This window comes from Heteronotia binoei, chromosome 7 (assembly GCF_032191835.1).
Source record: "Heteronotia binoei isolate CCM8104 ecotype False Entrance Well chromosome 7, APGP_CSIRO_Hbin_v1, whole genome shotgun sequence".
Taxonomy (NCBI): domain Eukaryota; kingdom Metazoa; phylum Chordata; class Lepidosauria; order Squamata; family Gekkonidae; genus Heteronotia; species Heteronotia binoei.
The window spans coordinates 117,560,712-117,588,295 of NC_083229.1; the positions used below are offsets into that span (position 1 = coordinate 117,560,712).

Here is a 27,584-nt window from a genome sequence, read left to right on the forward strand (position 1 = left end):
TTTTTCTGGGCATGGAATCTGGGGAGGGCAAGTCTGGGGAAGGGAGGGACCTCAGCGGGGTATAATTCTGTAGAGTCCACCTTCCAATGCAGCCATTTCCTACAGGGGTATTGAGTTTGGCCATCGGGAGATCAATTGTAATAGCTGGAAATGTCCAGGTACCAACCTGTAGACTGGCAGGTGGTAGCTCTTTTCTACTTACAAAGAAGTAAGTCCCCATGGAATCCACGGGTGAGGTTATTGGGATAAAAGAGATGTGAATCGGTCCAGAAGTATAGCTGGACCAGGTGGCGATCAGGAGATGAGCAAGATAAAGCAGAGGGGTCAAACTGGCCATCTGTAGCCCTGTAGGGACAGTGGTCTTGGGAAAGGCAGCTGGGCCACTGGGCTCACTTGCAGTTGCTGCAGATAGCAGTTCTGTAGTAGTTAATTCTTTTTGGCTATTTACCTGAATTGTACAGTAAGCCCTTCTTCTCAGTACTATTGCAGTTGGCCAAGTCTGGGTTCCTAAATTTGGTGTAGTGGTTAAGTGCGCGGACTCTTATCTGGGAGAACCGGGTTTGATTCCTCACTCCTCCACTTGCACTTGCTGGAATGGCCTTCGGTCAGCTGTAGCTCTGGCAGAGGTTGTCCTTGAAAGGGCAGCTGCTGTGAAAGTCCTCTCAGCCCCACCCACCTCACAGGGTGTCTGTTGTGGGGGAGGAAGGTAAAGGAGGTTGTGAGCCGCTCTGAGATTTGGAGTGGAGGGTGGGATATAAATCCAATATCTTCTTCTAAATAACTGGAGAGTTGCAGGTGGAACCTGAGAGAGCAGGGCTTTAGGAAGGGGAGGGAGCTCCGTAGTATATAATGCTGTATGGGCCATCTTCTAAAGGAGCCATTTTATCCAGGAGAAGTGAGAAAAAATTGTTTAAATAAATAAATGATAAATGAATTTGTTACCACAGCCTTGAAATGCCTTAAAAACTGAGACCGATTTTCCACTAGCCTTATGCCGCCCTCACTCTCCTCTGCGGGGCTTCCTTGGATTTCACACTATCTGCCCCGGGGTTGCAACTCGCTCCACCTCTTTTGCACAGCAAACAAGATCCTCTAAAAACCAGTTCCTGTTTGCCGTGCGAAAAAGACGAAGCTAGTTGCAGCCCCAGGGCAGATAGTGCGAAATCCGACGGAAGCCGCGACAGAGAAGAGGAGCGTGAGAGCGGCATAAGGCTAGTGGGAAATAGGTCTCAGTGTTTAAGGCATGCCAAGGCTTGCAATAAATGAACGCTCTGCACTGTAATTAAAAAAAAAATCTGTGATTCTTCCACTTCCTTCCTTTCAAAAGGCCTCCCCCCTTTGAAGCCATGGGAGAATGAGGAGGGAGCTGTATGGGATGAGAACATAGCATGTTTCATTAAAACCAAAAATGCCAACCAGAAAATGGAGAAGTGCTCTGCAAAATTTTCAAGGAACAATGTGATATGAAATCTCATAAAAAACCCTCAAGAGTGGCATCCCTTGTCCGAAATTCTTTTATTGTCTTTACACACTGTATTAAGCAGGGTTGCTTGAATTTGGGGACACGGTTAGAAAGGGCTTGCTGTAGAAAGGGTGTGCTGCAAACCTTCACAAACAAGAACACAGAAAGCATCGAGGCATCAGAGAGATATTCCAAAAGGAAGGGTGAGAGGCGTACATATATCGCCACCCCTAAAAGCCAGCACAAGGCTTGGTGCTGTTTCACTCAGCATTTTCAGCCTGCTCTTACCCATGTTGACTCAGAAGGAAACCCCACTAAATCCAAGAAGCCTGACTCCATAGCATTTAGGAATCGCTGCCCCTGAGTATTTCTCCAACTGCAGAGGCGACACAAAAAAACTCTCTAAGGGGCGCAGAATCGGCCAAAGAAGAGGATGCTTTTGGTTTTGTTGTGCCTGATGAGGAAGAGGAAGGGGTGGTCCACTTTAAATACCACAGGCTGCTCAGAGGATCTTGTCGTAACCACGGCCGCAGTGGCGGCGGCTGCCACCGTACCTTCTTCGTTGACCTCCACAAAAGCCTTGTGATACACCTCTGACAGAAACAAGTCGTTATTCTCAGACATTCCTGTAAAGTTTGCTTGATTTCGTGTGAAAGCGTCTGTCATTCCCAGGTTGCTCAAAGTAGTCTTGAGGTCATAAGTCTCGTCCAGCTTGAACCTAGGCAAGTGTACCTCCACTTTTGTTTTCTCCATCATTTCTGGACTGGTCCATATTGATAATCTCTCATACGTTAATTCCTTTTCCAGCTGTCGTTAACGCAAGAAAGTGTGTCAGAATAAAGGATGAGAGTTTAATGAGAAACAGTGAACCTTTAGCTTGAAGAAGGGGAGCAGGTTTTATACCCTGCTTTTCTCTACCTTACGGAGTCTCAAAATGGCTTACGATACCCTTTCCCTTCCTCTCCCCACTTTGTGCGGCTGGGAGAGTTCTGAGAGAACCGTGACTGGCCCAAGGTCACCCAGCTGGCTTCATGTGGAGGAGTGGGGAATCAAATTCCAGGCTCTCAATTAGATAGGGTTGTCAGGTCCAATTCAAGAAATATCTGGGAACTTTAGGGGTGGAGCCAGGAGCAAGGGTGTGACAAGCATAAATGAACTCCAAAAGGAGTTCTGGCCATCACATTTAAAGGGACCGCACGCCTTTTAAATGCCTTCCCTCCATTGGAAATAATGAAGGATAGGGGCACCTTTGGGGGCTCATAGAACTGGACCCTCTGGTCCAATCCTTTTAAAAATTGGGGGGCATTTTGGGGAGAGGCACTGGATGTGTCGCTTTACAAAGGAACAGACCCTTAGGTATTTGAAAAGAAATGTTTACCATTTCCAGACCTGTAGACTCATCTTGGATGTCATCAGGAAGTAGGATGAGCATGCTGAGGGCATTACTAACATATGGCAGCTCAAGGATATTGGCCTTCAAGATGCTGATGTGGAATATTGGAAGGGTTTCTCTCAGAAACATCATTTGCACAGATGCTGATGTAGTCTGAAATAACGTTTAAAAGACATGTTACTCCTTTTCCCAGCTGAAATGAACCGTATCCTGAGGAGATAAAGATCAAAAACGTTTTAAGCACTCAAGGACAGTGAGAGCTTGGGAGTCTGGGGGAGCGAAGAACAGCACTGGATTCCAGTATGTGGGCAGTCGGTATTCTACTTATGTGTAGTCCGAGCTCTTTTTTGTAAGCTCTTGGAGGATTGGCTACATCAGGGGTGTATGGCCGAATATCCAAAGGAGCTCCTGCTAGAATTCCACCCCTGAGTCCAAGTGATCTATTCTTTCTGCTGGGTGGTCTAATCTGTTAGAATGGGTGGGGAGAACATAGGGTTGGATCCAACCAGCTTTTCCACTGGTGAGAAAGACAGCAAAGGATCCTCTTTGACAACCAAAAATGTTATTTTGGGGATCAACATGTTAGATATTGTAACTCTGCTTGCAAAAGGATCTGGGAGGGAAAGAGTTAAGAGAATTCTTGGCCCTACTCTCTCATTGGTTGAGCCTTTCTGACTCTTGCTTGCCTTATGTTTCAACTTATATATATGACCTCTCCTCTTCTCTCTCTTACCTGGGCTTGGAGCTGTAGCACATTAACCTTTTTTGAAGTTAATTTGTTCACAGTAACCTACATGTACCTATATGACTATGTCTTGTAAAATGTGCTGCTATTTTTGTAAGTAAAATTTCTTTATCTTGTTACCGTTGGAGTCAGATCATCATTGTAATTGGTTTGAACAGTATTTCCCCCTCAACTGGGAAACATGGAGGATTGGGGATACCACCTAAAGCTTCTGTACTTCTAAGGCAATTGGTTCTTTTTCTATTTTACCCAAATGCAATGGAGCTGCATGGATGAAAGCAGTATGTATGTGTGATGAAGGTAGTAGTAAGAAAAAGTAGGTGAGATTGAGGGTGAAAACTGGCTGGATCCAACCCATACTGTGGGTGGTGTTTGGGCTGCCAGCTGATGCTGTAGCTTTTTTGAGCTACTTATTATTGGCAGGGCTTTGTTTTGTAGCAGGAACTCCTTTGCATATTAGGCCAGAAACCCCTGATGTAGCCAAGCCTCCTGGAGCTTACAGGAGGCCCCATACCAAGAGCCCTTGTAGAATTGGCTACATCAGGGGTGTGTGGCCTAATATGCAAAGGAATTCCTGCTACAGAAAAGTGTCCTGATTATTGGCAACTGATAGGCTTTCCATTTAGGTTTTTGCTGTTGTTTTTAAATCCACTGCTTCCTAGTTGCTTTTCTTGTGGTTTCCTTATTTACTGATAATATTTATGTACTTCCCTTTCAAAACATAATGTTCTTTACATAGTTTTCATAGTAATGTTGGATGACAGTAGAAACATCTAACTATTAAAATGTTAGGATTATCTTCTGCTCTCTCCTTTGAACAGGATGTTTCTTGTGTTTTGATGGGGTCATCCAGTAGATATTCAGGGGCTTCCTCTTCTTGAAGGATCTCTCTTTAACTTACATTATATTCTTTTTTTCCCCAAAAAGGGGTCCTCACGAATATTAATAGCAATTAAGACAAGCTTTACAAAACCAGAGTTTATTGCTGTGGTTCTTCTTATGTTAAGCAAGAATTGCTTTCCAAGAGATCAGCTTTGAGTCACTTAAAAACAGAACTTAAAACCCAAAAATAATAGAACCTTAACTGTGCAATCCGATATGAGTCCCCTTAAAATCCTACTGAAGTCAAAGCAATGGGGTTTACTCTCAGGAAAGTGCAATTAGGATTGCACTGTAAATCTCCTGTACAAGAGTGCTTTTTTGCCTTTTCTTTTATCACATTTCTATTAAAGATTTGGTGCAGAGCTACCAATACCACATTCAAAACGTCAATGAAATGTGTCCACGTTGCATACCTTATTCAGTCTGAAATCTGCTTTAGTAGTATCTTCTACCTTAAATCTGTTTTGCCACTTTCCTTTGAAGTAAATGGCATTTACTAAAACCAGTGCGGTCTGAGAATCAATAGCACCTTTCGGCAGCAGATCCTTGATTTTGCCTTGGGGGGAAAAGAAGAGGATATAATTAGGATTTCTAGTGCTATAACAGTACAAATACTGCATGCCTTTTTTAAGAAGCTGCCTTATACTGCATCATATCACTGACCCATCCAGCCTCCAGCCTAGTAATGCCACCCCTACAGAATAATGCTTAAGTGTTAAAGTAGCCCTGGAACAAGCTGAACCAAATGGTTCCTGCTGGGCCCATAACCTGCTGGGATTAACTGGTACAGTTCCCACTAGTTAGCAGCAGAGTGCTTAAATAAAGCTACAAAATGCAGGAGCATCGCTTTACTAAGTTAGTCAGCTTACAGAGTCTAGCAGAGCCACGTTGCAAATTTAAAAGAGACGTACTTCTTTCTGTATTTAAGAAGTACATTTTGGATAGGAAAGAATAGAGACAAGATAGAATACTAATTTACTAGCTAAGGATGGAAGCAGACGGCAAGAGGGTCAGCTGCCTCATGGTGCCAAGAGAGGACAACATGTTGTCCCTCTTGGTGTGTGCAGGGAGAAGGGGAGGGGGCTTCATGTGAGTGAGTGGCAGGAAGTTGTTCCCTGAGAACATAATCTACATTTCAAAGGGGACCTTGGCAGAAGAGCAAACAAGGAAGGAAAGGATAGTCTGATTATCTAGCTATCTACTCTCTATTGCCAGGGCAGCACCTTCACTTCTAACAGTTCTTGCCAACACTGCAGAGACGGGATTAGGAAATTAAAGCAGCCCTGTGAAAATCAAGCCGCTGAGTGGTTCTCGAGTTCAATATCAAATTGAGGCATGGAGCCTTCCAAGCACTGGCCTACCAAGAGTTCTGTTGTCAATTAGAGATCCAGGTCATGGTGGGCCATTCTTCTCAGGACTCCTGGAGCTGTGGATGCTAATCAAGTGGTTCTCAGACTCAGCCGGAGAACAAATTATGGCAGGGGTGGCCAACGGTAGCTCTCCAGATGTTTTTGCCCACAACTCCCATCAGCCCCAGCCAGCATGGCTGGTGGCTGGGACTGATGGGAGTTGTAGGCAAAAAACATCTGGAGAGCTACCATTGGCCACCCCTGAATTATGGTGACATTTGGTTAACACAGGAGAGTTTGCTCAGTCGTACAAGGGTGATACTGAGTGCAGTAAATAAATCTCCCAAGAAATATATTTTGAGGGAGGTGGAAGGTAAACTTACATTTATTCAAGTAGACCAAGTTCGCATGCAGGTTGCAGTCAAAAGGAGAGAGAAGCCTAATCTAAAGAGTACTCTTCCATATAACAAATGGCCAGCTTGTCCGGCATCATGTGTGTGGGAGTATGAGGACATTGTATTTGCAGAAGAGGCCTGCAGAGATGTGTCTCCATGGAAGGCCATGTGAGAAGAGCGAGAGGACACGAAGAGGAGGGGTCAGAGGGCAGCTCCCGGGTAAAGACAAAGAGAGGCATCTTATTCAAAGAGATAACACACTTAGGATGATGTAGCGCCCCCCAATGTCCAGGCATGCTGCCATCACTCCAACATCAATAAAAGCAACCCTCACCTTCCCAGTAGAAATATTGTAGAGGAAACTAATACTATAAAAACAGGAAAATTTTAATGAACCAATTATTAAGTCAGTGCTGAGAGAAACAAAGTGGGGCACTGCAATTTCAAGCCTCAAACTGACCACGGAAACTCAGAGGAGGACTACTAGTTTTTTTGTTTTGTTTTTTTTTTAAATCCAATCCACAGAGCTTTTTTTGTGTAGAAACACACAGAAACAGAGTTCTGGCTGGCTTGGCATCAGGGGCTGTGGCCTAATATACAAATGAGTTCTTGCTAGGCTTTTTCTGCAAAAAAGCCTTATGTGAAACAATGGTGACATCATGAGGTGTGGTCAAATATGCAAATGAGTTCCTGCTGGGCTTTTTACAAAATCTGGTGTGGAACAATGGTAACACCAGGGTGTGTGGCCTAATATGCAAATGAGTTCCTGCTGGGCTTTTTCTACAAAAAAAAGCCCTGCCAATCCATCAACCAGTGCACACATTACATTTGCTGCACAGGTTTTTCTTTTCTGAAACGAATCGTTATCAGGATCCCGACTCTTCCTTTCCTCCCTCCCTTATGTTTATCTAAAGACTGTATAAATCAATTCGATTCTGTCAGTTTAGGAGTGGTTCTTAAATGCGCTTACTATAGTCCACTTCTCTGACTCTAAAATCAGCTTGAAGAATATTAAGGCAGCCGAGGTATTACTGGAGCTACAGTCTGCAGTTAATGAATGAATGAATTAGCTTACGATCAGTCTGACTTTCAACCCATAGGTTGATCTCACTTCTGGTTTGGTCTGCTGCACTTAAGAAATTAACCTCTTGAGCCTCTGCATCATAATATTTCTTAGTAAGCTCCATGTATTCCTGAAAGATATAAGAGAAAGAATATATATATTGAGAAGACCAGAGTCACCGGAAAAGACAATAATTCTAGGGGAAGTTGACGGCGCCAGGAAAAGAGGAAGACCCAACTTAGATGGATTGACTAAAAGGAAGCCACAGCCCTCCGTTTGCAGGACCCGAGCGAGGATGTTAACGACCTGATGTTTTGGAGGACACTAATTCATAGAATTGCTGTAAGTCAGAAGTGATTTAATGGCCCTTAATGCACACACACACGCATAGAAGCACGCACACACATGTACATACATCCACACAGTCAAAGAAGACATTGATTATGGGGGTCAGTTTTGCAACACTAAATGGTTTGATCCCATAGTAAACTGAGTATGGAAAGTCTACTTGGAGCAGAAATGCACAGGAACACAGTTCCAGCTGCTTTGGCATCAGGGTGTGGCCTAATATGCAAATGAGTCCCTGCTGGGCTTTCTCTACCCCCCCCCCCAAAAAGCCCTAGACCCATTCAATGGCTTTAGTGGTCCTGAGTTCAGATGTTCAGATGAAGGTCATCACTTTTCCAGGACCGGATCTACCTGTTTTTTGAAGGGGGGGGGGAATTAAAAAATGGCACCCCCTTATGGGCCAGTCTATCTTATGGCCCCATAGAATACAGTGGACTCCATACACAATTTGGCGTTCCCCCCCCTCTGTTGGCGCCCAGGACAAGTATCCCCCTCTGTCCCCCCTAGATCCGGCCCTGCACTTTTCAGAACCGAGGCCTTTACTTTGGGCTAGGATGAGTTTTCAAATCCAGTGTATAGCATTCATATTTTTGACAGCCCAGAAACCTATGTTGCAATACGGCAAAGCAGATATAGCAAACAAGGAAATCAGTGGCAGATCTTTCCAGGAGAGTTCAGAAATCCCAGTCACCCATAAAAATTCTTGACGGCTTTGCGGGAATGACTCACTCAATCCAACCTACTCCACAGGCCTCATTGGAAGGATAAAATGGTATCTTCTTGTCAGGAACAGAAGAAAGCATTATTGTAAAGCTTCATATGTCTTCCTCCTGTACCACACCTACCAAGTGCCAAACGGGCTGTGGAAACCAGGAGGTGATGTCAAAAGCAAGGATGTCAAACTCTTGGGTGGGGTAGAGATTCTCCTGCTTTGGGGGTCCCCAACCTGCTGTCTCACAGTAGGCTGGCACGGGGATCCCCTCCCAATGTTGCCGGTGTGATGACGTCACTCATAAGTGATGTCATTGAGTCAGTGACGTCTCACACCGGCTGCTCTAGGAGCTTCCGGGAAAACTCTATGGTATCCCCACTAGCAATTTGGGAGGAAAACTCTATGGTATCCCCACTGGAGGCTGCGGGGGACTTGGCAACCCTAGTCAAAAGCGTTTGTGGAGGGGTGTGTGTTCTCCGATGCCATCCATCCCAGTCTGGCACCCCAAGCAGCTACTTAGGTCACATAGGGAGTAAAATCAGCCCTGCCCCTTGTACAAGTCCATGTGATTTAGTAGCTAGAATGTTAGAGTATGAGAGCAGAGACTAGGTTCAAACCCTTGTAGCTCATTGGGTGATCTCTGGGTTGGGAAATACGTGGAGATTTTTGAGGCGGACCTGAGAAGGGCAGGGTTTGAGGAGGGGAGGGACTTCAGTGGATATAATGCCAGAAAACCCACCTTCCAAAGTGGTCATTTTCTCCAGGTGAGGCAATTTCTGTCACCTGGAGATCAACTGTAATCGCAGGAGATCTCCAGCTATTGCCTGGAAATTGGCACTCACGATCTCTTAATGCAATCTACCAAACAGGGTGATTCCAAGGACAGAATTTTCAGGAATGGTTATCTCTTTTTAGGATAGGTTAGAAATACATACACCACCTTGAACTTCTCAGAATAAGGAAAGAATAACAACCTGATAGTATGAAACGGAATGGGCATGCCATCCTGGGATGGGAGAGCCAGTTTGGTGTAGTGGTTAAGTGTGCAGACTCTTATCTGGGAGAACCGGGTTTGATTCCCCACTCCTCCACTTCCACCTGCTGGAATGGCCTTGGGTCAGCCATAGCCCTGGCAGAGGTTGTCCTTGAAAGGGCAGCTGCTGTGAGAGCCCTCTCCAGCCCCACCCACCTCACAGGGTGTCTGTTGTGGGGGAGGAAGGTAAAGGAGATTGTGAGCCGCTCTGAGACTCTTCGGAGTGGAGGGTGGGATATAAATCCAATATCTTCTTCTTCTTCTTCTTATCCTGAGCTCCTTAGAGGAAATGTAGGATACCACACTGGCCAATAAAAATAGATTCTATAGAAGAAGAAGAAGAAGAAATTGGATTTATATCCCGCCCTTCACTCTGAATCTCAGAGTCTCAGAGTGGTCACAATCTCCTTTACCTTCTCCCCCCCCCCTCCACAACAGACACCCTGTGAGGTAGGTGGGGCTGAGAGAGCTCTCCCAGAAGCTGCCCTTTCAAGGACAACCTCTGCCAGAGCTATGGCTGACCCAAGGCCATCCCAGCAGGTGCAAGTGGAGGAGTGGGGAATCAAACCTGGTTCTCCCAGATAAGAGTTCGCACACTTAACCACTACACCAAACTGGCTCTACAAACGTATTTTATGAGTATATAAAATCTGTAATATAGGTACAGGAATAAATAACACACTCAGTATAACTTTGTAATAGACAGGAAAAGAGCAATGAATTTCACATCTAGTTAGAACAATATTGTTTAACCTTACCTCATTTAATAATGTTAGAAATGACTAAATGAAAAATGAATTTCCAACTGTACTCGACAGTTTAATGCAAATACTCTACTTACAGAAAGGAAAGGGTAAGTCTTTTCTCCATATAGTCTGTTGGCAGTTTTAAGCACATAGGTGCTCTTGGGTTGGTTGATTTCAGAAATCTGCTCTTGAAATCCCTGATGGATCTCTTCATCTTTAGAATCCGGTTTCTGCAAAAAAAAAAAAGGGGGGGGGACTGTTAGCTGTGAAATCACACTGCCTTGAAAAATATGGTAACCACCCCGAATTAGGCTTCCCAACCCTCCCGCCCTGGCGGGGGACCCCAGGATTTCCACCCTCTTCCCCCGCTCCCCAAAAAAACGGAAGCAGGGGGAGGGGGAAATGGCGCCGGGGAGCATGGCGAGCCACCCGATCCTGGAGCGGGCGAGGCCGCCGCGCCGCTGCCGCCCCCTCCCCGCCCACCGCAGCTGCTCCTCCAAGATGGGCCCAGGCTGAGCCCATCTGGGAGGAGCAGGCAAAACCAGAGAAGGGGAGGGCGAGGCAGGCCAGGAGCATGGCGAGCCACGAATCCGGGCCCTTCTAGGACCCGGACTTGCGGCTCGCCACGTCCCCGGCCCACCTCCACCCCCCCTCCGCTTCCACCCCAGAGGCGGAGTGGGCGAGGCCGCCGCTCCCCTGCTGCCTCTTCTCTGCTCGCTGTGGCTGCTCCTCTGAGATGGGCTCAGCCTGAGCCCATCTCGGAGGAGCAGCCACGGCGAGCAGAGAAGAGGCGGCAGCTGCGGGGCGGCTCGCCATGCTCCCCGGCGCCGTTTCCCCCCTCCCCCCTAGCTCCACCCCAGTGTCTCCTGGCTCCACCCCCAAAGTCTCCTGGCTCCACCCCCAAAGTCCCCAGATATTTCTGGGGTTGGACTTGGCAACCCTACCCCGAATTCATATAAGTGACTGGGAACATTAGTACAGCTGAGAAAAAGCTGGGGGAAATAATTCATTGCCATTTACAATGCTTGAAACATATGGATTTGATCTTGAAAGCGGCATCATAGGACTCCAGGGTCAGCTTCAACTTCCTGTGCAGTAGTAGCTCTCCTCTCTCACTCCCCATCATCTATTCTGAGGCAAGAGTATCGTGGTTCTGGGCAATGTTCCCTCTAAACTGCAGAGTCTTGTGAGCAAAAATTCTGCTTTGTGAGCTACTGGCATTAAAATTGTGAGCTACAGCATGAATTATTGTCGTCCTTCCTGAGCTAAGACAAAAATGTGTGAGCTGAAGGCAAAAAATCTGTGAGATAGCTCACGCTTACTCAGCTTAGAGGGAACACTGGTAGTGGTAATAAGACTCTTCTCTTTGGGTAAGGGGAGGCCTGTTTGGTGTAGTGGTTAAGTGTGCCACTTAGGTGTAGTGGTTGAGTGCACAGACTCTTACCTGGGAGAACTGGGTTTGATTCCCCACTCCTCCACTTAAAGCTGCTGGAATGGCCTTGGGTTAGCCAGAGCTATCGCAGCAGTTGTCCTTGAAAGGGCAGCTGCTGTGAGAGCCCTCTCAGCCTCACCCATTTCACAGGGTGTCTGTTGTGAGGGGAGAAGATAAAGGAGATTATAAACTGCTCTGAGTCTCTGATTCAGAGAGAAGGGTGGGGTATAAATCTGCAGTCTTTTTCTTCTTCTGCTCTACCATCTTCCACCACCTGTTCTTATAAGACTACTTATAAAACTACTTGTTGGTTAAAACTCCATTTCTCTTTTCAGTCATCCTTTAAATAGATTCTACCAAAAACCTTAGTGTGCCAAAAGTTATCACTATTTTAAAAAGATAAAGGTAGTCGCTCATGCAAGCACCAGTTGTTTTTGACTCTGGGGTGACGTTCCTTTCACGTTTTCATGGCAGACTTTTTACGGGGTGGTTTGCCATTGCCTTCCCCAGTCATCTACACTTTCCCCCAAGCAAGCTGGGTACTCATTTTACCGACCTCAGAAAGATGGAAGGCTGAGTCAACCATGAGCCGGCTACCTGAACCCAGCTTCCACCGGGATCGAACTCAGGTCGTGAGCAGAGCTTAGGACTTCAGTACTGCAGCTTTACCACACTGTGCCATGGAGCCCTTATGTTATCTCTCTTGGGTCCTCATAAACTCTAGGTCAGGGGTGGCCAACGGTAGCTCTCCAGATGTTTTTTGCCTACAATTCCTATCAGCCCCAGCCGGCATGGTCAATGGCTGGGGCTGATGGGAGTTGTAAGCAAAAAACATCTGGAGAGCTACTGTTGGCCACCCCTGCACTAGATCAACCAAGCCAGATGTTGTACAAGATGGACCATGAGTGAGAATGTCTTCCTGTGAGCACAGGGATAGTTAGTAGAGCATCCTGATTCAAGCCCCAGGCAATCATGTTGCAAGGAAGGAAATACAGGAGGATGCTCTTTGCAGCTGTCCAGAAGATGCAGAAATGGTTCTGCAACACATCTGGGATGTCGCAACAAGCTTTGGCCTTCATTTGACCAACTTTTCCTTATAACTGATGCTGACATTTTCTGTGTTTTGGCAAACTCAATCTGCTGTAGAACAAATCCAGAATGAGAACATTTAATGGGTTTATCCTACCACTCCGCTCAGCTGATGGCTGCATATTTCTTTGACTGAAGAAGCTTTTCTCTAACACAAGTGATGTTTTTCCAATAGTAATACTCAACAAGCCCTGACTTGAGTAGCCCAGGGTAGTCGGATCTTGTCTGATCTCAGTTGCTAAGCAGGGCCTGCCCTGGTTAGTACTTGGGTGGGAAACGACCAAGGAAGTCCAGAGTTGCTATGCAGGGGCAGACAATGGAAACCAACTCTATACAACTCTTTCCTTGAAAACCTTATGGAGTGGCCATCAATCATCCATGATTTAATGGCAATTTATACGCATACAATGCTCAACCCCATGTTTTCTTTGTTTATATCAATTTAGCAAAACACTAAGGGTGTTTTCGCACTTACGTTTTACTGGCGCGACGACCCTCCTCACGCCGGCGGATCTGCAGTGATTTCGCACTAGAAGCGCCGGCGCAGCCCATTGCGCCGGCTACTTCCGTCGCTAAGCCAGCGCAAACGTTTTCCTGCTTCTTGGCGGTTTCCGTTTGCGCTGGCTTAGCGACGGAAGTAGCCGGCGCAATGGGCTGCGCCGGCGCTTCTAGTGCGAAATCACTGCAGATCCGCCGGCGTGAGGAGGGTCGTCGCGCCAGTAAAAGGTAAGTGCGAAAACGCCCTAATTTAGGGCAATTGTATTAAACAAATACAAATTTGTTTAAAGTAAGAGCCACATAGAATAAATGTCAGATGTTTGAGAGCCACAGGACATGAACATCAGATGTTAGAAGAAGAAGAAGAAGAAGAAGATGATGATGATGATGATGATGATGATGATGATGATGATGATGATGATGATATTGGATTTATATCCCGCCCTCCACTCCGAAGAATCTCAGAGCGGCTTACAATCTCCTTTACCTTCCTCCCCCACAACAGATACCCTGTGAGGTGGGTGGGGCTGGAGAGGGCTCTCACAGCAGCTGCCCTTTCAAGGACAACTCACCGAGAGTTATGGCTGACCCAAGGCCATTCCAGCAGGTGCAAGTGGAGGAGTGGGGAATCAAACCCGGTTCTCCCAGATAAGAGTCCGCACACTTAACCACTACACCAAACTGGCTCTCCAATCTTACAATCTCCTTTATTTCCTCCCACAACAGACACCTTGTGAGGTGGGTAGGGCTGAGAAGGCTCTCACAGCAGCTGCCTTTTCAAGGACAACTCCTATGAAAGCTATGGCTGGCACAAGGCTAGCAGGTGCAAGTGGAGGAGTGAGGAATCAAACCCTGTTCTCCCAGATAAGAGTCCGCACACTTAACCAGTACACCAAACTGGCTCTCTTTTGGTGAGAATTACAGTTCAACATCAGCAGCTGTTGAAAAAGCAGGTACAATTATTCATACACATTCATGCAGCAAAATCCTGAGCAAGTTTACTTCAAAGCCCCAAGTACAATGGCCATTCTTCCTTGTAAGTATACTTAGGACTTCAGCTCTATTAATGATGTGGGCATTACTTTGTGTGTGTTGCAATAATACTATGTTAGTGTTTGTTTAAAATATTACATGATTATATTACCTGGGGGGACGTTTCTGTGCCTCTGTTGAAGTGAAGCACCTGTGAAGTAGAAATGTAAAGATAACACTTAAATATAAAACAGATCGTGGTTTGGATCCTGTGGATCGTTTCAGTCGGTGGAAGGGATTTCCATCAGTATTGCAGATTTTCCTTCCTTCTCTCTTCCCACTGCACCACAAAATACCCCAGGAGACAAGAAACCCCCAGAAACAGCATGAAGAGGGAATGGACAAAAATCACTCTTCCTTCCATGTGGAAAATGTCTAGAGGATTCAACACATTGACAATAACATTTTTTTCTGAATGAACCTTGGTGCCTTTTTTCTGAATGAACCTTGGTGCTTGGGGGAGGGGGGGCAAAGTGGAAGGGCTTCTAGTCCCACTTGTGAACCTCCTGATGGCACTTGGGGGTGTTTTTTTTTTTTTTGCCACTGTGTGAAACAGAGTGTTGGACTGGATGGGCCATTGGCCTGATCCAACATGGCTTCTCTTATGTTCATCAAAGTCCCAACTTGTCTTATGTACTCAGCATACAAGGTAAGCAAACATGTTGAAGGCACCTTGCCTTTTGTGGAGTGGTTCACACATGCTGAAGGCATCTTCCCTTCTGTGAAGTGGCTCACGCAAGCGCATTAACCACTTGATCACCATTTCCTCCCCACCCCCCACATCTTTCACTCATTTACATGACATAGTCTTTGAAGGAAAGTAAGTAAGCTCAAGAGTCATGGAGTAAAAGGACAGGTCCTCTCGTGGATCAAAAACTGGCTAATTAATAGGAAGCAGGGAGTGAGTATAAACGGGCAGTCTTCACAGTGGAGGACGGTAAGCAGTGGGGTGCCACAGGGCTCAGTACTGGGTCCCATGCTCTTTAACTTGTTCATAAATGATTTGGAGTTGGGAGTAAGCAGTGAAGTGGCCAAGTTTGCAGATGACATTAATTTGTTCAGGGTGGTAAGAACCAGAGAGGATTGTGAGGCACTCCAAAGGGATCTGTTGAGGCTAGGTGAGTGGGCGTCAACGGGGCAGATGAGGTTCAATGTGGCCAAGTGCAAAGTAATGCACATTGGGGCCAAGAATCCCAGCTACAAATACAAGTTAATGGGTTGTGAACTGGCAGAGACTGACCAAGAGAGAGATCTTGGGGTCATGGTAGATAACTCACTGAAAAAGTGCAATTGCAATAAAAAAGGCCAACGCCATGCTGGGAATTATTAGGAAGGGAACTGAAAACAAGTCAGCCAGTATCATAACGCCCCTGTATAAATCGATGGTGCGGTCTCATTTGGAATATTGTGTGCAATTCTGGTCACCGCAGCTCAAAAAGGATATTATAGCATTGGAAAAAGTCCAGAAAAGGGCAACTAGAATGATTAAAGGTTTGGAACACTTTCCCTATGAAGAAAGGTTAAAACGCTTGGGGCTCTTTAGCCTGGAGAAACGTTGACTGCAGGGTGACATGATAGAGGTTTACAAGATTATGCAAGGGATGGAGAAAGTAGAGAAAGAAGTACATTTCTCCCTTTCTCACAATACAAGAACTCGTGGGCATTCAATGAAATTGCTGAGCAGTCAGGTTAAAAGAGATAAAAGGAAGTACTTCTTCCCCCAAAGGGTGATTAACACATGGAATTCACTGCCACAGGAGGTGGCGGCGGCTACAAGCATAGCCAGCTTTAAGAGGGGATTGATTAAAAATACGGAGCAGAGGTCCATCAGTGGCTATTAGCCACAGTATATATATATGTGTGTGTGTGTGTGTGTGTGTGTATACACACACACACACATATTGGCCACTGTGTGACACAGAGTGTTGGACTGGATGGGCCATTGGCCTGATCCAACATGGTCTCTCTTATGTTCTTAAGGAAGGGCTCCCAATCTTGTTGAGTCCTTGGCCCCTGTTGAGATCTATAGAAATGAAGCTAGAAGCCACCACAAAATGGCTGCCTTGGGACAGGGCCTGTTACAAATTATTGGGAGGTTCTAAGCCAAACATCCTCCTCCAACAGAAGCAGCTGCTTTGGAAAAAGCAGCTCTCTGCAGGTGTAAAAACCATCACTTTGGGGGCTCTTCTGAGCACTTGTACTAGATTGGTGCCCTTTGGGCAGATTTTGTTGTTTGGTGACATTTTCCAAATTAAAGGGTGACCGATTTCATACTAGGCTTGATCTGGGTGGAGAGCCCTTTTGCTCCTGGCACTTCTCTCTGTTTTCGCCCAAGCTGCCAAGGAGCTGTGAGTTGGCACGCTCTTTTCCCGCAGCAAGCGAGATCCTCTTACAAGTGGTTTCTGTTTGCTGTGAAAAAGCGGCGCGCCAACTTGCAGCTCCAGGGCAGATTGTGCGAAAACCGAGAGAAGCCCCAGGGGCAAAAGGGCTCTCCACCTGGAACAAGCCCTAGTGCGAAATCGGTCAGTGTGTATGTGCCCTGTACAATCACGGTGACAGGTTTCAAGGCCAGAGATAAAAGAAAAGCTGTGTCTATTAACAAAGTAAAGGTCACAGTTGTGACATATCTGCCCTGAGGATTAGGTTAGTGCTTTCCTAACCAGTAACATTTTTATGGACCAACCCAAAGCTCCTAATTTTCTTTTGTTCCATTTAAGCCCCATGGATTTTATTCCAAGGCTCAAGAAGGAAGTGGGTGCCAGAAGACGTATTGACAGAGAACTTCTGCTTTGAATGCTGTTTCACTTAACGTTCAGGCTCTCGTTCTTCTGTTATATCCACAAACCATCCGCTGGATCCAATGTAAGGTGATTTCAGGCAAATCTATGAACCTACCGTAGCCATCTGGGTGGCAGTCTTCTTTCTTGCTCCTAGATAGACCATGGCCAGAGCAGATGAGACACTCCAGGAAGAAAAGAATATGTTTTTGCTAGGAGATGACTGAGCAAACGTTTTGTAAAGGTCTAAAGTAAAGTTGCCATTGGATACTGCGAGGGAGTCCATTGGTGAAACCTGTAGCGAATATGAGACATAGGATGTGGCTACTACTTAAAATAACACCAAAAGACCTGAGGAATGGCTTTTCATCACTCTTATAAGAGAACAATTATTTGACTTCAGTGTTATATCATCCTACCCTTTTCTATGGAAAAAGGGGCAAAGGTGCCCATGTCAAATAGAAGATTGGGTTTATGCCCTGCCCTTCAATACCTGAAGAAGTCTCAGAGCGGCTTACAATCTCCTTTCCCTTCCCCTCCCCACAACAGACACCTTGTGAGGTGGGTGGGGCTCAGAAGAGCTCTGACAGAAACTGTTTTATGTATTGACAGACAACTCCAGCATTTCAGCAGCTGCATGTGGAGGAGTGGGGAATGAAACCAGGTTCTCTCAAGTAAGAGTCCATGCACTTACCCACTACAACAAACTGGATCTCATTAGGATTGTTTAAAGCAGGGGGGGGGAACCTTTTTTCTGCCAAGGGCCATATGGATATTTATAACACTATCCGTGGGCAATAAAAAAATTATCAACTTAAAAAACAGTGCTCTGCTGAGGGAGAATGATTCAGGCCAGCAAAATTAATGCAAATAATTGTTTTTCTATTTGAAGTCATGTGGGGAGAGCCTAATCTGGCACACACCCACACCTGGCCCGCTGCCCTAGGCAAATGCATAGGTCCAGGGCTTTTTTGTAGAAAAAGCCCATCAGGACTCAGTAGCATATTAGACCACATCCCCTAATATTAGCATATTAGGTCACACACATTAGCATATTAGGTCACACCATCTGGGATAATCAAGTGGAAACTAAACTGTGACAGTAACTTTTCCAGGCCCTGCAGCAATTCTGGCCGGCCAGTCAGGCCCCAGGGAGGCTGCTGCACAGTACATCTGGGCTCTGTGATCCCTGCCTGGCCCTGGGGAGGCTGCTGCACAGCGCGGCTGGGCCCCACGATCCTCACTGGCCAGCCAGGCCCCAGGGAGGCTGCCACATGGCTTGGTTCGGTCCAGCAATCCAAGTGACCTCAAGGGCCGTATACGGCCCTCAGGACAGAGGTTCCCCACCCCTGGTTTCAAGAAAAAAAAAGTACAGTTCTCTCAATTATATAGGATTTGGGTCTACTACAAACTAGGGATGCCAGTCTCCAGGTGGAACCTAGGGATAACTTGGAATTATAGTTCACCTCCAGCAGGACTTTTTCTGTAGCAGGAACACCTTTGCATATTAGGCCACACACCCCCGATGTAGCCAATCCTCCTAGAGCTTACAGTAGGCCCTGTAAGCTCTTGGAGGATTGGCTACATAAGAGGGGTGTGGCTTAATACGCAAAGGAGTTCCTGCTAGCAAAAAAAAGGCCTGATCTCCAGAATACAGAGATCAGTTCCCCTGGGAAAAAAAATGGATGCATTGGCAGGTTGACTCTATGACATCCTACCCCACTGAGGTCCCCGTCCTCCCCAGACTCCACCCCACTCTTCAGGAGTGTCTCAACCTAGAACTGGTAGCCCTACCCTCCTCTGGTGGGCAGGGAGGGTCTGGGCTGGCAGCCCCACTACAAACTATAAATGGAAGGAACTCACAGAACAGTTCTTCCCTTTCCTCCTTTAGTCCCCCTTCGTCTTTGAAACTTTAGAAGCTCAGTGGAGCTTCAGGCACAGAGCTGGATGGAATGCAGGGGCCTCAGCCCAGAAGGAGGAACTGGCAGAAACCAAGTCTTCCCTCATAAGCACTTGCTGGTTACGGAAAATCTTATGCAAAAAGTGAAAGGATTCTCTACCGATACTCCCTCTAAGCTGTGGACTATTGTGATCAGCAATTCTACTCTGTGAGCTACTGGCATTAAAGTTGTGAGCTACTGCATAAATTAGCTTGCTCTGAGGCCATTTTTCCTGAGCCAGGACAAAAAAGTGTGAGTTGGAGGCTAAAAAAAATGGTGAGCTAGCCCACACTAACTCAGCTTAGACTAAGGGAACAGTATTCTCTACCCAGACCCCAAGGTCCTGGACCCTTGGGAGCAGTTGTGGACAGTGTCTTGTAAGCAATACCTCCATTTCGTGATCTACTGCCATTAAAGATGTGAGCTACTGCATACATTAGTTTGCTCTGGGGCCATTTTTCCTGAGCTAAGAAAAAAAAAATGTGTGAGCCGGAGGCTAAAAAACCATGAGCTAGCTCACACTAACTCAGCTTAGAGGGAACACTTGTTGGGGGGGTGGGGATCAAGGGGCTTTGAATAAACAATTTTATTAGTAACATATGGTAGTAGAACTATAACTACAACTTATAAAAAGCTTAATATATATTAAGAAAAAAACCATCATTCTACCCCACATCTTACTTTCTCCCACCCCTCCCCCAATTACTTGACCCCCGCCAGTGTTATTTTCTTTAAAAAAACAGATATTAAAGGTACCCTTAACTATCAAGAAAAAAAACGAAACAAAAAAGAAACATAGGGAAGAAGAACCCCCTTCAAGAGTTATATTGTTATCTTAAAAATCTTAATCCTCAAAAATTGTCCAATGTCCTTTTATTTTCCACTCTTTCTCTATATATCTTCTGAATTTCTTCCACTCTTGGTTAAAAAGTTCTAAATCACAGTCTCTTAATTTTCTTGTTAATTTGTCCATTTCACTCCATGACATAACTTTCATAATCCAGTCCCATTTTTCTGGTATTTTTTCTTGCTTCCACAACTGCGCATACAATGTCCTAGCAGCTGAGAGCAAGTACCATATTAATGTTCTATCTTCTTTTGGAAATTTTTCCATTTGTAATCCCAGCAGAAAAGTCTCTGCCTCTTTATTGAATTCATATCCCAGGATCTTAGATATCTCTTGTTGAATCATTTGCCAAAACATTTTAGCTCTTTCACAAGTCCACCACATATGGTAGAAAGAACCTTCATGCTTTTTACATTTCCAGCACCTATCTGGCATCTTATTGTTCATCTTTGCTAATTTTTTTGGAGTCATATACCATCTATACATCATCTTAAAACAGTTCTCTTTAATACTATGACATGTTGCGAGTTTCATGGAATTTTTCCACAGATATTCCCAAGATTCCATCTTTATTTCTTTATTTACATTAATTGCCCATTTTATCATTTGAGATTTCACTACTTCATCTTCTGTAGCCCATTGTAAAAGTAATTTGTACACTTTTGAAATTAATTTCTCATTATCTCCAAGCAGAACTCTTTCCATTTCTGTTTGTTCTTTCCTTATTCCTTCAGCTTTGATATCATTCTCCATCAAACTTTTTATTTGTTGCATTTGAAACCAATCATATTTATAGTTTAGTTCTTCTGCAGTTTTCAATTCTATTTTCCCGCTTTGTATTTTTAGTAACTGGTTGTATGATAGTTGTTTTTCCTTGACTGTTTTGGCCGTTAACTTTATCACTTCAGCCGGCACTATCCATAAAGGTCTCCTCTCATCACCATATTTCTTGTACTTTATCCACACATTTAATAAGCTACTCCTTATATAATGGTGAGAGAAAAGACCGTCCATCTTCTTTTTTTCATAGTACAAATATGCATGCCAGCCGAATTTTTTTCCATGGCCTTCTAACATTAGAAGTTTTTTATTTAATAACGTTATCCATTCTTTTAACCATACTAAACAAATTGCTTCATGATACAGTTTCAAATCTGGTAATTGGAATCCACCTCTCTCTTTCGCATCTATCAGGACTTTCATTTTAATTCTAGGTTTCCTCCCGGCCCACACGAATTCCGAAATTTTTCTTCGCCATTTATCAAATTGCTTAGCATCTTTCACAATGGGGATGGTTTGAAACAGATACATAATCCTTGGTAAAATATTCATTTTTACTGCAGCTATTCTACCCAACAGTGACAAATTGAGCTTGTTCCACTTTAGCATATCTTCTTCTATTTTACGCCATAGCTTTTCATAATTGTTCTTAAACAAATCAATATTTTTCATTGTTATCTCTACCCCTAGGTATTTTACCTTAGAGGTAACTTCACAACCCGTTAGTCTTTGTAGTTCTTGTTGTCTATTTTTCTGCATATTCTTACATAAGATTTTTGATTTTTCTTTGTTTATATAAAGTCCCGCCAACTCCCCAAACTCTTGTATTCTCATTAACAACAAAGGTGTAACTTGTAAAGGATTTTCATTTATAAACATTATATCATCTGCAAATGCTCTGTATTTATAGGTAAATCCTTTTATTTGTAGTCCTTCTAAATCTTTTTCTTCTTGAATCTGCATTAGTAAAATTTCAAGAGTCATTATAAACAGCAATGGCGAAAGCGGGCAGCCTTGTCTGGTACCTTTACTAATTTTCATTTCATCTGTAAGATCTGCGTTGATGCACAGCCTTGCACTTTGTTCAGAATATATTGCCTTTATCATTCTTATAAAACTTTCTCCAAGCTCCATTTTTTCCATCACTGCAAACATAAAGTCCCAATTTAAATTGTCAAATGCTTTTTCTGCATCCGCAAAGAATAGCGCTACTTCCTTTTCTGGATGTCTTTCATAATATTCTACAATATTTACAACAGTTCTAATATTGTCTCTTATTTGTCTTTTGGGAAGAAAACCGGCTTGGTCCTCTTTTATAAAATTTATCAAATATTGCTTAAGACGTTCTGCCAGAATTCTTGTAAATATTTTATAATCATTGTTCAAAAGTGAAATTGGTCTGTAATTTTTCACATTTGTAACATCTCTTTCTTCTTTAGGTATCAAAGAAATAACAGCTTCTTTCCATGTATTTGGTACCTTCCCTTTGACTCTTATTGCATTCATCAGCTTCTGTAATTTTGGTATTAATTCATCTTTAAACATTTTAAAATACTTGGCTGTATAACCGTCTGGCCCGGGAGCTTTATCATTTTTCATCACGTTGATTGCTGCCTCAATTTCTATTTTTTCAATTGGGTCATTCAAAATTTTTCTCATATTCTCAGTTAATGGCTCAATTTTTATTTTCTGTAGATATTCATCTATCTTTTTTCTCTTTACTTCAGCACCTTTAAACAGCTTGGCATAATACTTAAAAAATTCTCTTTTTATTCCCTCTTGAGTAACTACGTCTCTTTCATCTATCACAATTCTATTAATTATTTTATTTTCCCTCTTTTTTTTCAGCTGCCACGCCAAGTATTTCCCCGTCTTATTTGCTCCTTCAAACGATTTTTGCTGGAGCCTTTTCAAATTCCATTCTACTTCTTTGTTTAATAAATGTCTTAGTTGAGTTTGCAATATTGAAATTTCCCTTAGAATTTTCTTTTTCCCTGGTCTTTTCCTCAGCTCTCTTTCTTTTTTCTTTATTTCATTTTGAATATCCAGTAGTTGTTTTTCTTTTTCCCTTTTATCTTTATTGTTCAAAGTAATCAGCAACCCTCTCATTACTGCTTTATAAGCATCCCAGACCGTCTGAAAATCGATATCTTCTTTATCATTCACTTGGAAAAATTCTTTAGTTTCTTTTCCTAGGAAAGTCACTGTTTCTTTGTTCTGTAGCAAGTCTTCATTCAATCTCCATCTTCTCAATCTTTTGGACAGTTTTGTAATCCACATTATTGGGTTATGGTCAGTGCCAATTTTAGGCAAAATCTCTATCTTTCTTGTTATGAGGCCTAAATCTCTGGTTCCCCATAGCATGTCAATTCTAGAAAATGTCTTATGTCTTGCAGAAAAAAAAGTATAGTCCCGCACTTCAGGGTTAAACTTTCTCCATATGTCCTCCAAATTTTCCTGTTTTACTAATTCAAAAAAAGACTTTGGCAATTTTCCTTCTTTTCCACTATTTTTTTTCCCTCCGGATCTATCCAATGAGTTCTCAACTGTTCCATTAAAATCTCCCATTAAGAGTATTTGATCGTAGGTCAACTCATCTAGTTGTTGTGTAATGTCTTTAAAAAAAACATCTTTTGCACCATTAGGTGCATATAGTCCCAATAACAGCGTTTTTTTCCCATTTGATGTTATTTCCACTGCTACAAATCTTCCATCCTTATCTTTAAATACCAATTTTGGCTCCAGGTCTTGTTTAATATAAAAAACTACTCCCCTTTTTTTCTGGTCAGCTAACGAAAAAAATTCCCTTCCCAATTGTTTGTTCCATAAAAATTTATAATCCTTTTGTTTAATGTGGACTTCTTGCAAACAAATTATATTACAATTTTGCTTTTTAATCCAATGAAAAGTTGCCCTTCTTTTTTGTGGTGAATTTAGTCCATTAACATTCCAAGACAATAGTTTGTAATCCATCATGGTGCAAATTCTTTATTTTCTTCAAAAAATCTCCTCAGTTCTCGGGCATTTGTGATCGTGACTCTCTTCCCCTGAAGTTCAAAGCTCACACCCTCGGGGATTATCCATCTATACCTTGTGCCATTGTCTTTCAATTTTTCTGTCAACTTTTTATATGTTCTCCTGTCATTTATCACTTCTTTCGGTAGCTCCTTCATAATTCTCACTCTGCTACCTCTTACTATCAATGATTGTTCAAAGTTTCTCTTCATAATCCTTCCCACCATTTCCTTTGTCATGAATCTTACAACCACATCTCTTGGTAAGTTATTTTTTTTGGCATATAACGAGTTGACTCTATACATGTGATCATACATGCTTTTAGTCTTATCAGGGTCTTCTTCTAAGAATTCTGCGATTATGTTTGTTATATATCCTTTCAAATCATCATTCTCTTCCTCAGGTACTCCTCTCAAACGTAGCTGATTTTCCATTAATTTGCAGTCGTGAATCGTCACTTTTTCTTGTACTTTCAGCAAGGTGGTATCATGTGTTTTAACTTTCTCCTCCACCTCCTGTACTTTCTTGTCTATTTTCCCAATTTGGTTTTTGAGGTCATCCACTTCTTTTTTAATCACTGTAGTAAGTTCTTCCTTCAACTCTTCCATCATTTTCTTAACTCCTTTCATAATCCTGGCTTCCATAGCCTCCATTTGGTCTTGCATTTTTTCTAATGAAAGGGCTCTTGTTCGGAGCTGCCTGGGCTCTGACATTTAAGCAAAGAGCAAGGGGGATGCAATTAAAATACCAAAAATTTCCGTCGCACAATTTGCAAGTTTGACTACCAAGTTCAGAAGGTCTAAAATTTCTCTCTCAATTAAACTTTGTTCTGTTTTCTTCTGAGCTTCCCAGGCCCAGATATAAATTTTTGAAGAATTTTTCCCCTTTAAAAAAATGACGAAATTTTTGACCTCACCAATTTAAAATCTGACAGTCAGGTTCAATAGAGCAGGGCTTGCCCTTTCCAGCAAGCCCAATTTCGCTGGTTTCTGAGCCCCCAAAGCAAAGATATTTAACAAAAAAGTCTTTAAAAAATCCAAAATGGCGGCCGCGATTTTTTCTCCTTTTAAAGATTTTTTTTAAAGGGGCTTTGGAGAGAAGGGAGAGAGATCTGTTATGTTCTTGGCTGCTCCATTCACACTGGTTTCAACACACTGGTTTCCTGAAGCCAGCAGTGTCCACAAAGCCACAATCCTTCAGACTCTTACTAAGACATAAGCCCATTAAACTCAACGAGACCCTAACAACAGACTAATCATTTATTTGGAATAAGTTGCCATGAAGCAATTGCAATAATAATAATAATAATAATAATAATAATAATAATACATAATTTATTTGATTTAACTCACAACTGAGCGATGTACATCAATTAGTATAAAACAATACATAGGTTAAAACCAGGTGTGGAATTCTAGCAGGAGCTCCTTTGCATATTAGGTCACACACTCCTGATGTAGCCAATCTTCCAAGAGCTTACGAGGCTCTTTTTTGTAGGCTCTTGGAGGATTGGCTACATCAGAGGGTGTGTCCTAATATGCAATGGAACTCCTGCTAGAATTCCACCCCTGATTAAAACAGATAGAACAATTGAAATTAAAAACATTTTACACACACCGATGACGTCCTACAAATTTTGTTCTTATTCCGGACTTTTGACGTCGTGTGTGCAGGGGAGACTCAGAGGCGTGGAGAGTGAAGGTGCCAGGTAGGTATCCGTCACTGTTCTCAGTCAAAAGCCTGATGGAACGTTTCTGCCTTACAGTAGCATGGGTTCTAAACATGTTTGTTCAGAAGGGACTCTTGCTGGATTCTCATAGGACTTGCTATCAAATAGGTCTACGCAGTGAAATACTGAGCTAGTAATTTGCTAAGGAAGAGCCCTGTGATGCAGTGGTAAAGCTGCAGTACTGCAGTCCAAGCTCTGCTCACGACCTGAGTTAAATCCTGGTGGAAGCTGGGTCCAGGTAGCTGGCTTAAGGTTGACTCAACCTTCCATCCTTCCAAGGTCGTGAGTACCCAGCTTGCTTGGAGGAAAGTGTAGATGACTGGGGAAGGCAACGGCAAACCACCCCATAAAAAGTTTGCCATGGAAACGTGAAAGCAATGTCACTCCAGAGTCAGAAATTACTGGTGCTTGCACAGGGGACTACCTTTACCTTTAATTTGCTAAGGTAATATTCTGAGCATTACAAAGTAACTTGTTTCCAGTGTTCCCTCTAAGCTGAGTTAGTGTGAGCTAGCTCATAGTTTTTTAGCCACTGGCTCACACATTTTTGTCTTAGCTCACAAAAAAATGACCCCAGAGCAAACTAATTTATGCAGTAACTCACAACTTTAATGCCAGTAGCTCACAACTTTAATGCTAGTAGCTCACAAAGTAGAATTTCTGCTCACAAGACTCCACAGTTTAAAGGGAACTTTGTTTCATGTGCGGAATCACAATGCTTAAAGGGATGCCAGAAGTGAAATTACAGGTACTTTTGAATTTTTAAATTCTTGACATACATGGATTAAAAATTGAGCTAGTGATTCTGAGTACAAGTAGGTCCAGCTAAAAGAAATGCAAACCATTTATGGGAGGGATGGTGGCTCAGTGGTAGAGCATCTGCTTGGTAAGCAGAAGGTCCCAGGTTCAATCCCTGGCATCTCCAAAAAAGGGTCCAGGCAAATAGGTGTGAAAAACCTCAGCTTGAGACCCTGGAGAGCCGCTGCCAGTCTGAGTAGATAAGATTGACTTTGATGGACCAAGGATCTGATTCAGTATAAGGCAGCTTCATATGTTCATATGTTCATTCACAGAATATGACTGCAGTTACTATGTTGCTATTTTCCTTTATTGGAGGGGTTATTTGGTTATTTCTAGTTGACTGGGGAAGGCAATGGCAAACCACCCTGTAAAACGTCTGCCATAAAAACGTCATGAAAGCAACGTCACCCCAGAGTCGGAAACAACTGGTGCTTGCACAGGGAATTACCTTTACCTTTATGTATATTATAACATAAAGCAGTATTTAGAACAGTTTTGAGCAGACTTCTGCTATCAGAAGATATCATTGAGTGTGGTGCTCAACCGTTTTCTGGAACAGTCATTGACTTTTTGTGCAAGAAAGGTAGGATTGCTAAGTCCCCCCCACCCCTGCCTGGCCACCAGTGGGGAAAGGGTGGGGTAGAGTTGCCAGCAGTACTCCCTCTAACCTGTGGGGTCTTGTGAGCAAAATTCTATTTGTGAGCTACCGGCATTAAATTGTGAGCCACTGCATCAATTAGTTTGCTCTGGGGCCATTTTTCCTGAGCTAAGACAAAAATGTGTGAGTCAGAGCTAAAAACGGTGAGCTGGCTCACACTAACTCAGCTTAGAGGGAACGCTGGTTGCCAGATCCAGGTTGGGAAACTCCAGGTTGGAAAAGGTTTGAGGATGGAGCCTGGGAAAGACAGGAAACTCAGTGAGGTACAAGGCCAGACATTCCACCTTCCAAAGTATCCATTTTATCCAGGGAAACTGATCTCTATATTCTGGAAATGAACTGCAATTTTGGGGAATCCCCAGGTCCCCCCTGGAAGCTGTCATCCCTAAAAAGAGCAAAGTTTAAAGTAAAGCAAATTATACATGTCTGAAACTTGCACAGTACCTTGGAATCCATAGAGGTGCTTTGATGTGCTTCTGCAGCAAGACAGTCTCTGTCTGCTGTGCAATCGTTGTATAGAAATATAAGCAGCCTCCACTTCCCCTTACTTAATAGCCTCTGTTTCAATATCCTTTACCAGGGCTTTTTTTTTTTTTTTTTTGTAGAAAAAGCCCAGCAGGAATTCATTTGCATTTTAGGCCACACACCCTAACACCACCATTGTTTCACATGTGGGTTTTTTTGTGGGAAGAGTCCAGCAGGAACTCATTTGCATATTAGGCCACACCCCTTGATGCCAAGCCAGCTGGGATTCCATTCCTGTGCATTCCTGCTCAAAAAAAGCCCTGTCCTTTACCTTCTGAGAGCCAGTTTGGTGTAGTGGTTAAGTGTGCGGACTCTTATCTGAGAGGAACTGGG

The 27,584-nt window shown here is 43.5% G+C and overlaps 1 protein-coding gene across 1 annotated transcript; it reads right to left on the minus strand.

Moving 5' to 3' along the window:
* Positions 1-1,862: 1,862 nt before the first annotated feature.
* Positions 1,863-17,245, minus strand: LOC132575469 (serpin B10-like). The gene is made up of 7 exons (XM_060244264.1): positions 17,075-17,245; positions 14,292-14,330; positions 10,224-10,358; positions 7,302-7,419; positions 4,896-5,038; positions 2,841-3,008; positions 1,863-2,269 (listed from the first exon to the last, which is right to left on the minus strand). Exons 1-7 carry the CDS (start codon positions 17,240-17,242, stop codon positions 1,865-1,867), a joined length of 1,176 nt encoding a protein of 391 aa, XP_060100247.1. The 5' UTR covers positions 17,243-17,245; the 3' UTR covers positions 1,863-1,864.
* Between the last annotated feature and the right edge of the window lie 10,339 nt (positions 17,246-27,584).

What these genes read in the sequence shown, in the direction of transcription:
- LOC132575469 (XM_060244264.1), bottom strand. Translation starts at nt 17,242, where the DNA reads ATGGACTCCCTCGCAGTATCCAATGGCAACTTTACTTTAGACCTTTAC. An exon ending in AGACTTACCCTTTCCTTTCT is followed by an intron (nt 7,420 to 10,223) that starts GTAAGTAGAGTA and finishes TATATCTTTCAG; the next exon opens with GAATACATGGAGCTTACTAA. An exon ending in CAGATTTCAGACTGAATAAG is followed by an intron (nt 3,009 to 4,895) that starts GTATGCAACGTG and finishes ACGTTATTTCAG; the next exon opens with ACTACATCAGCATCTGTGCA.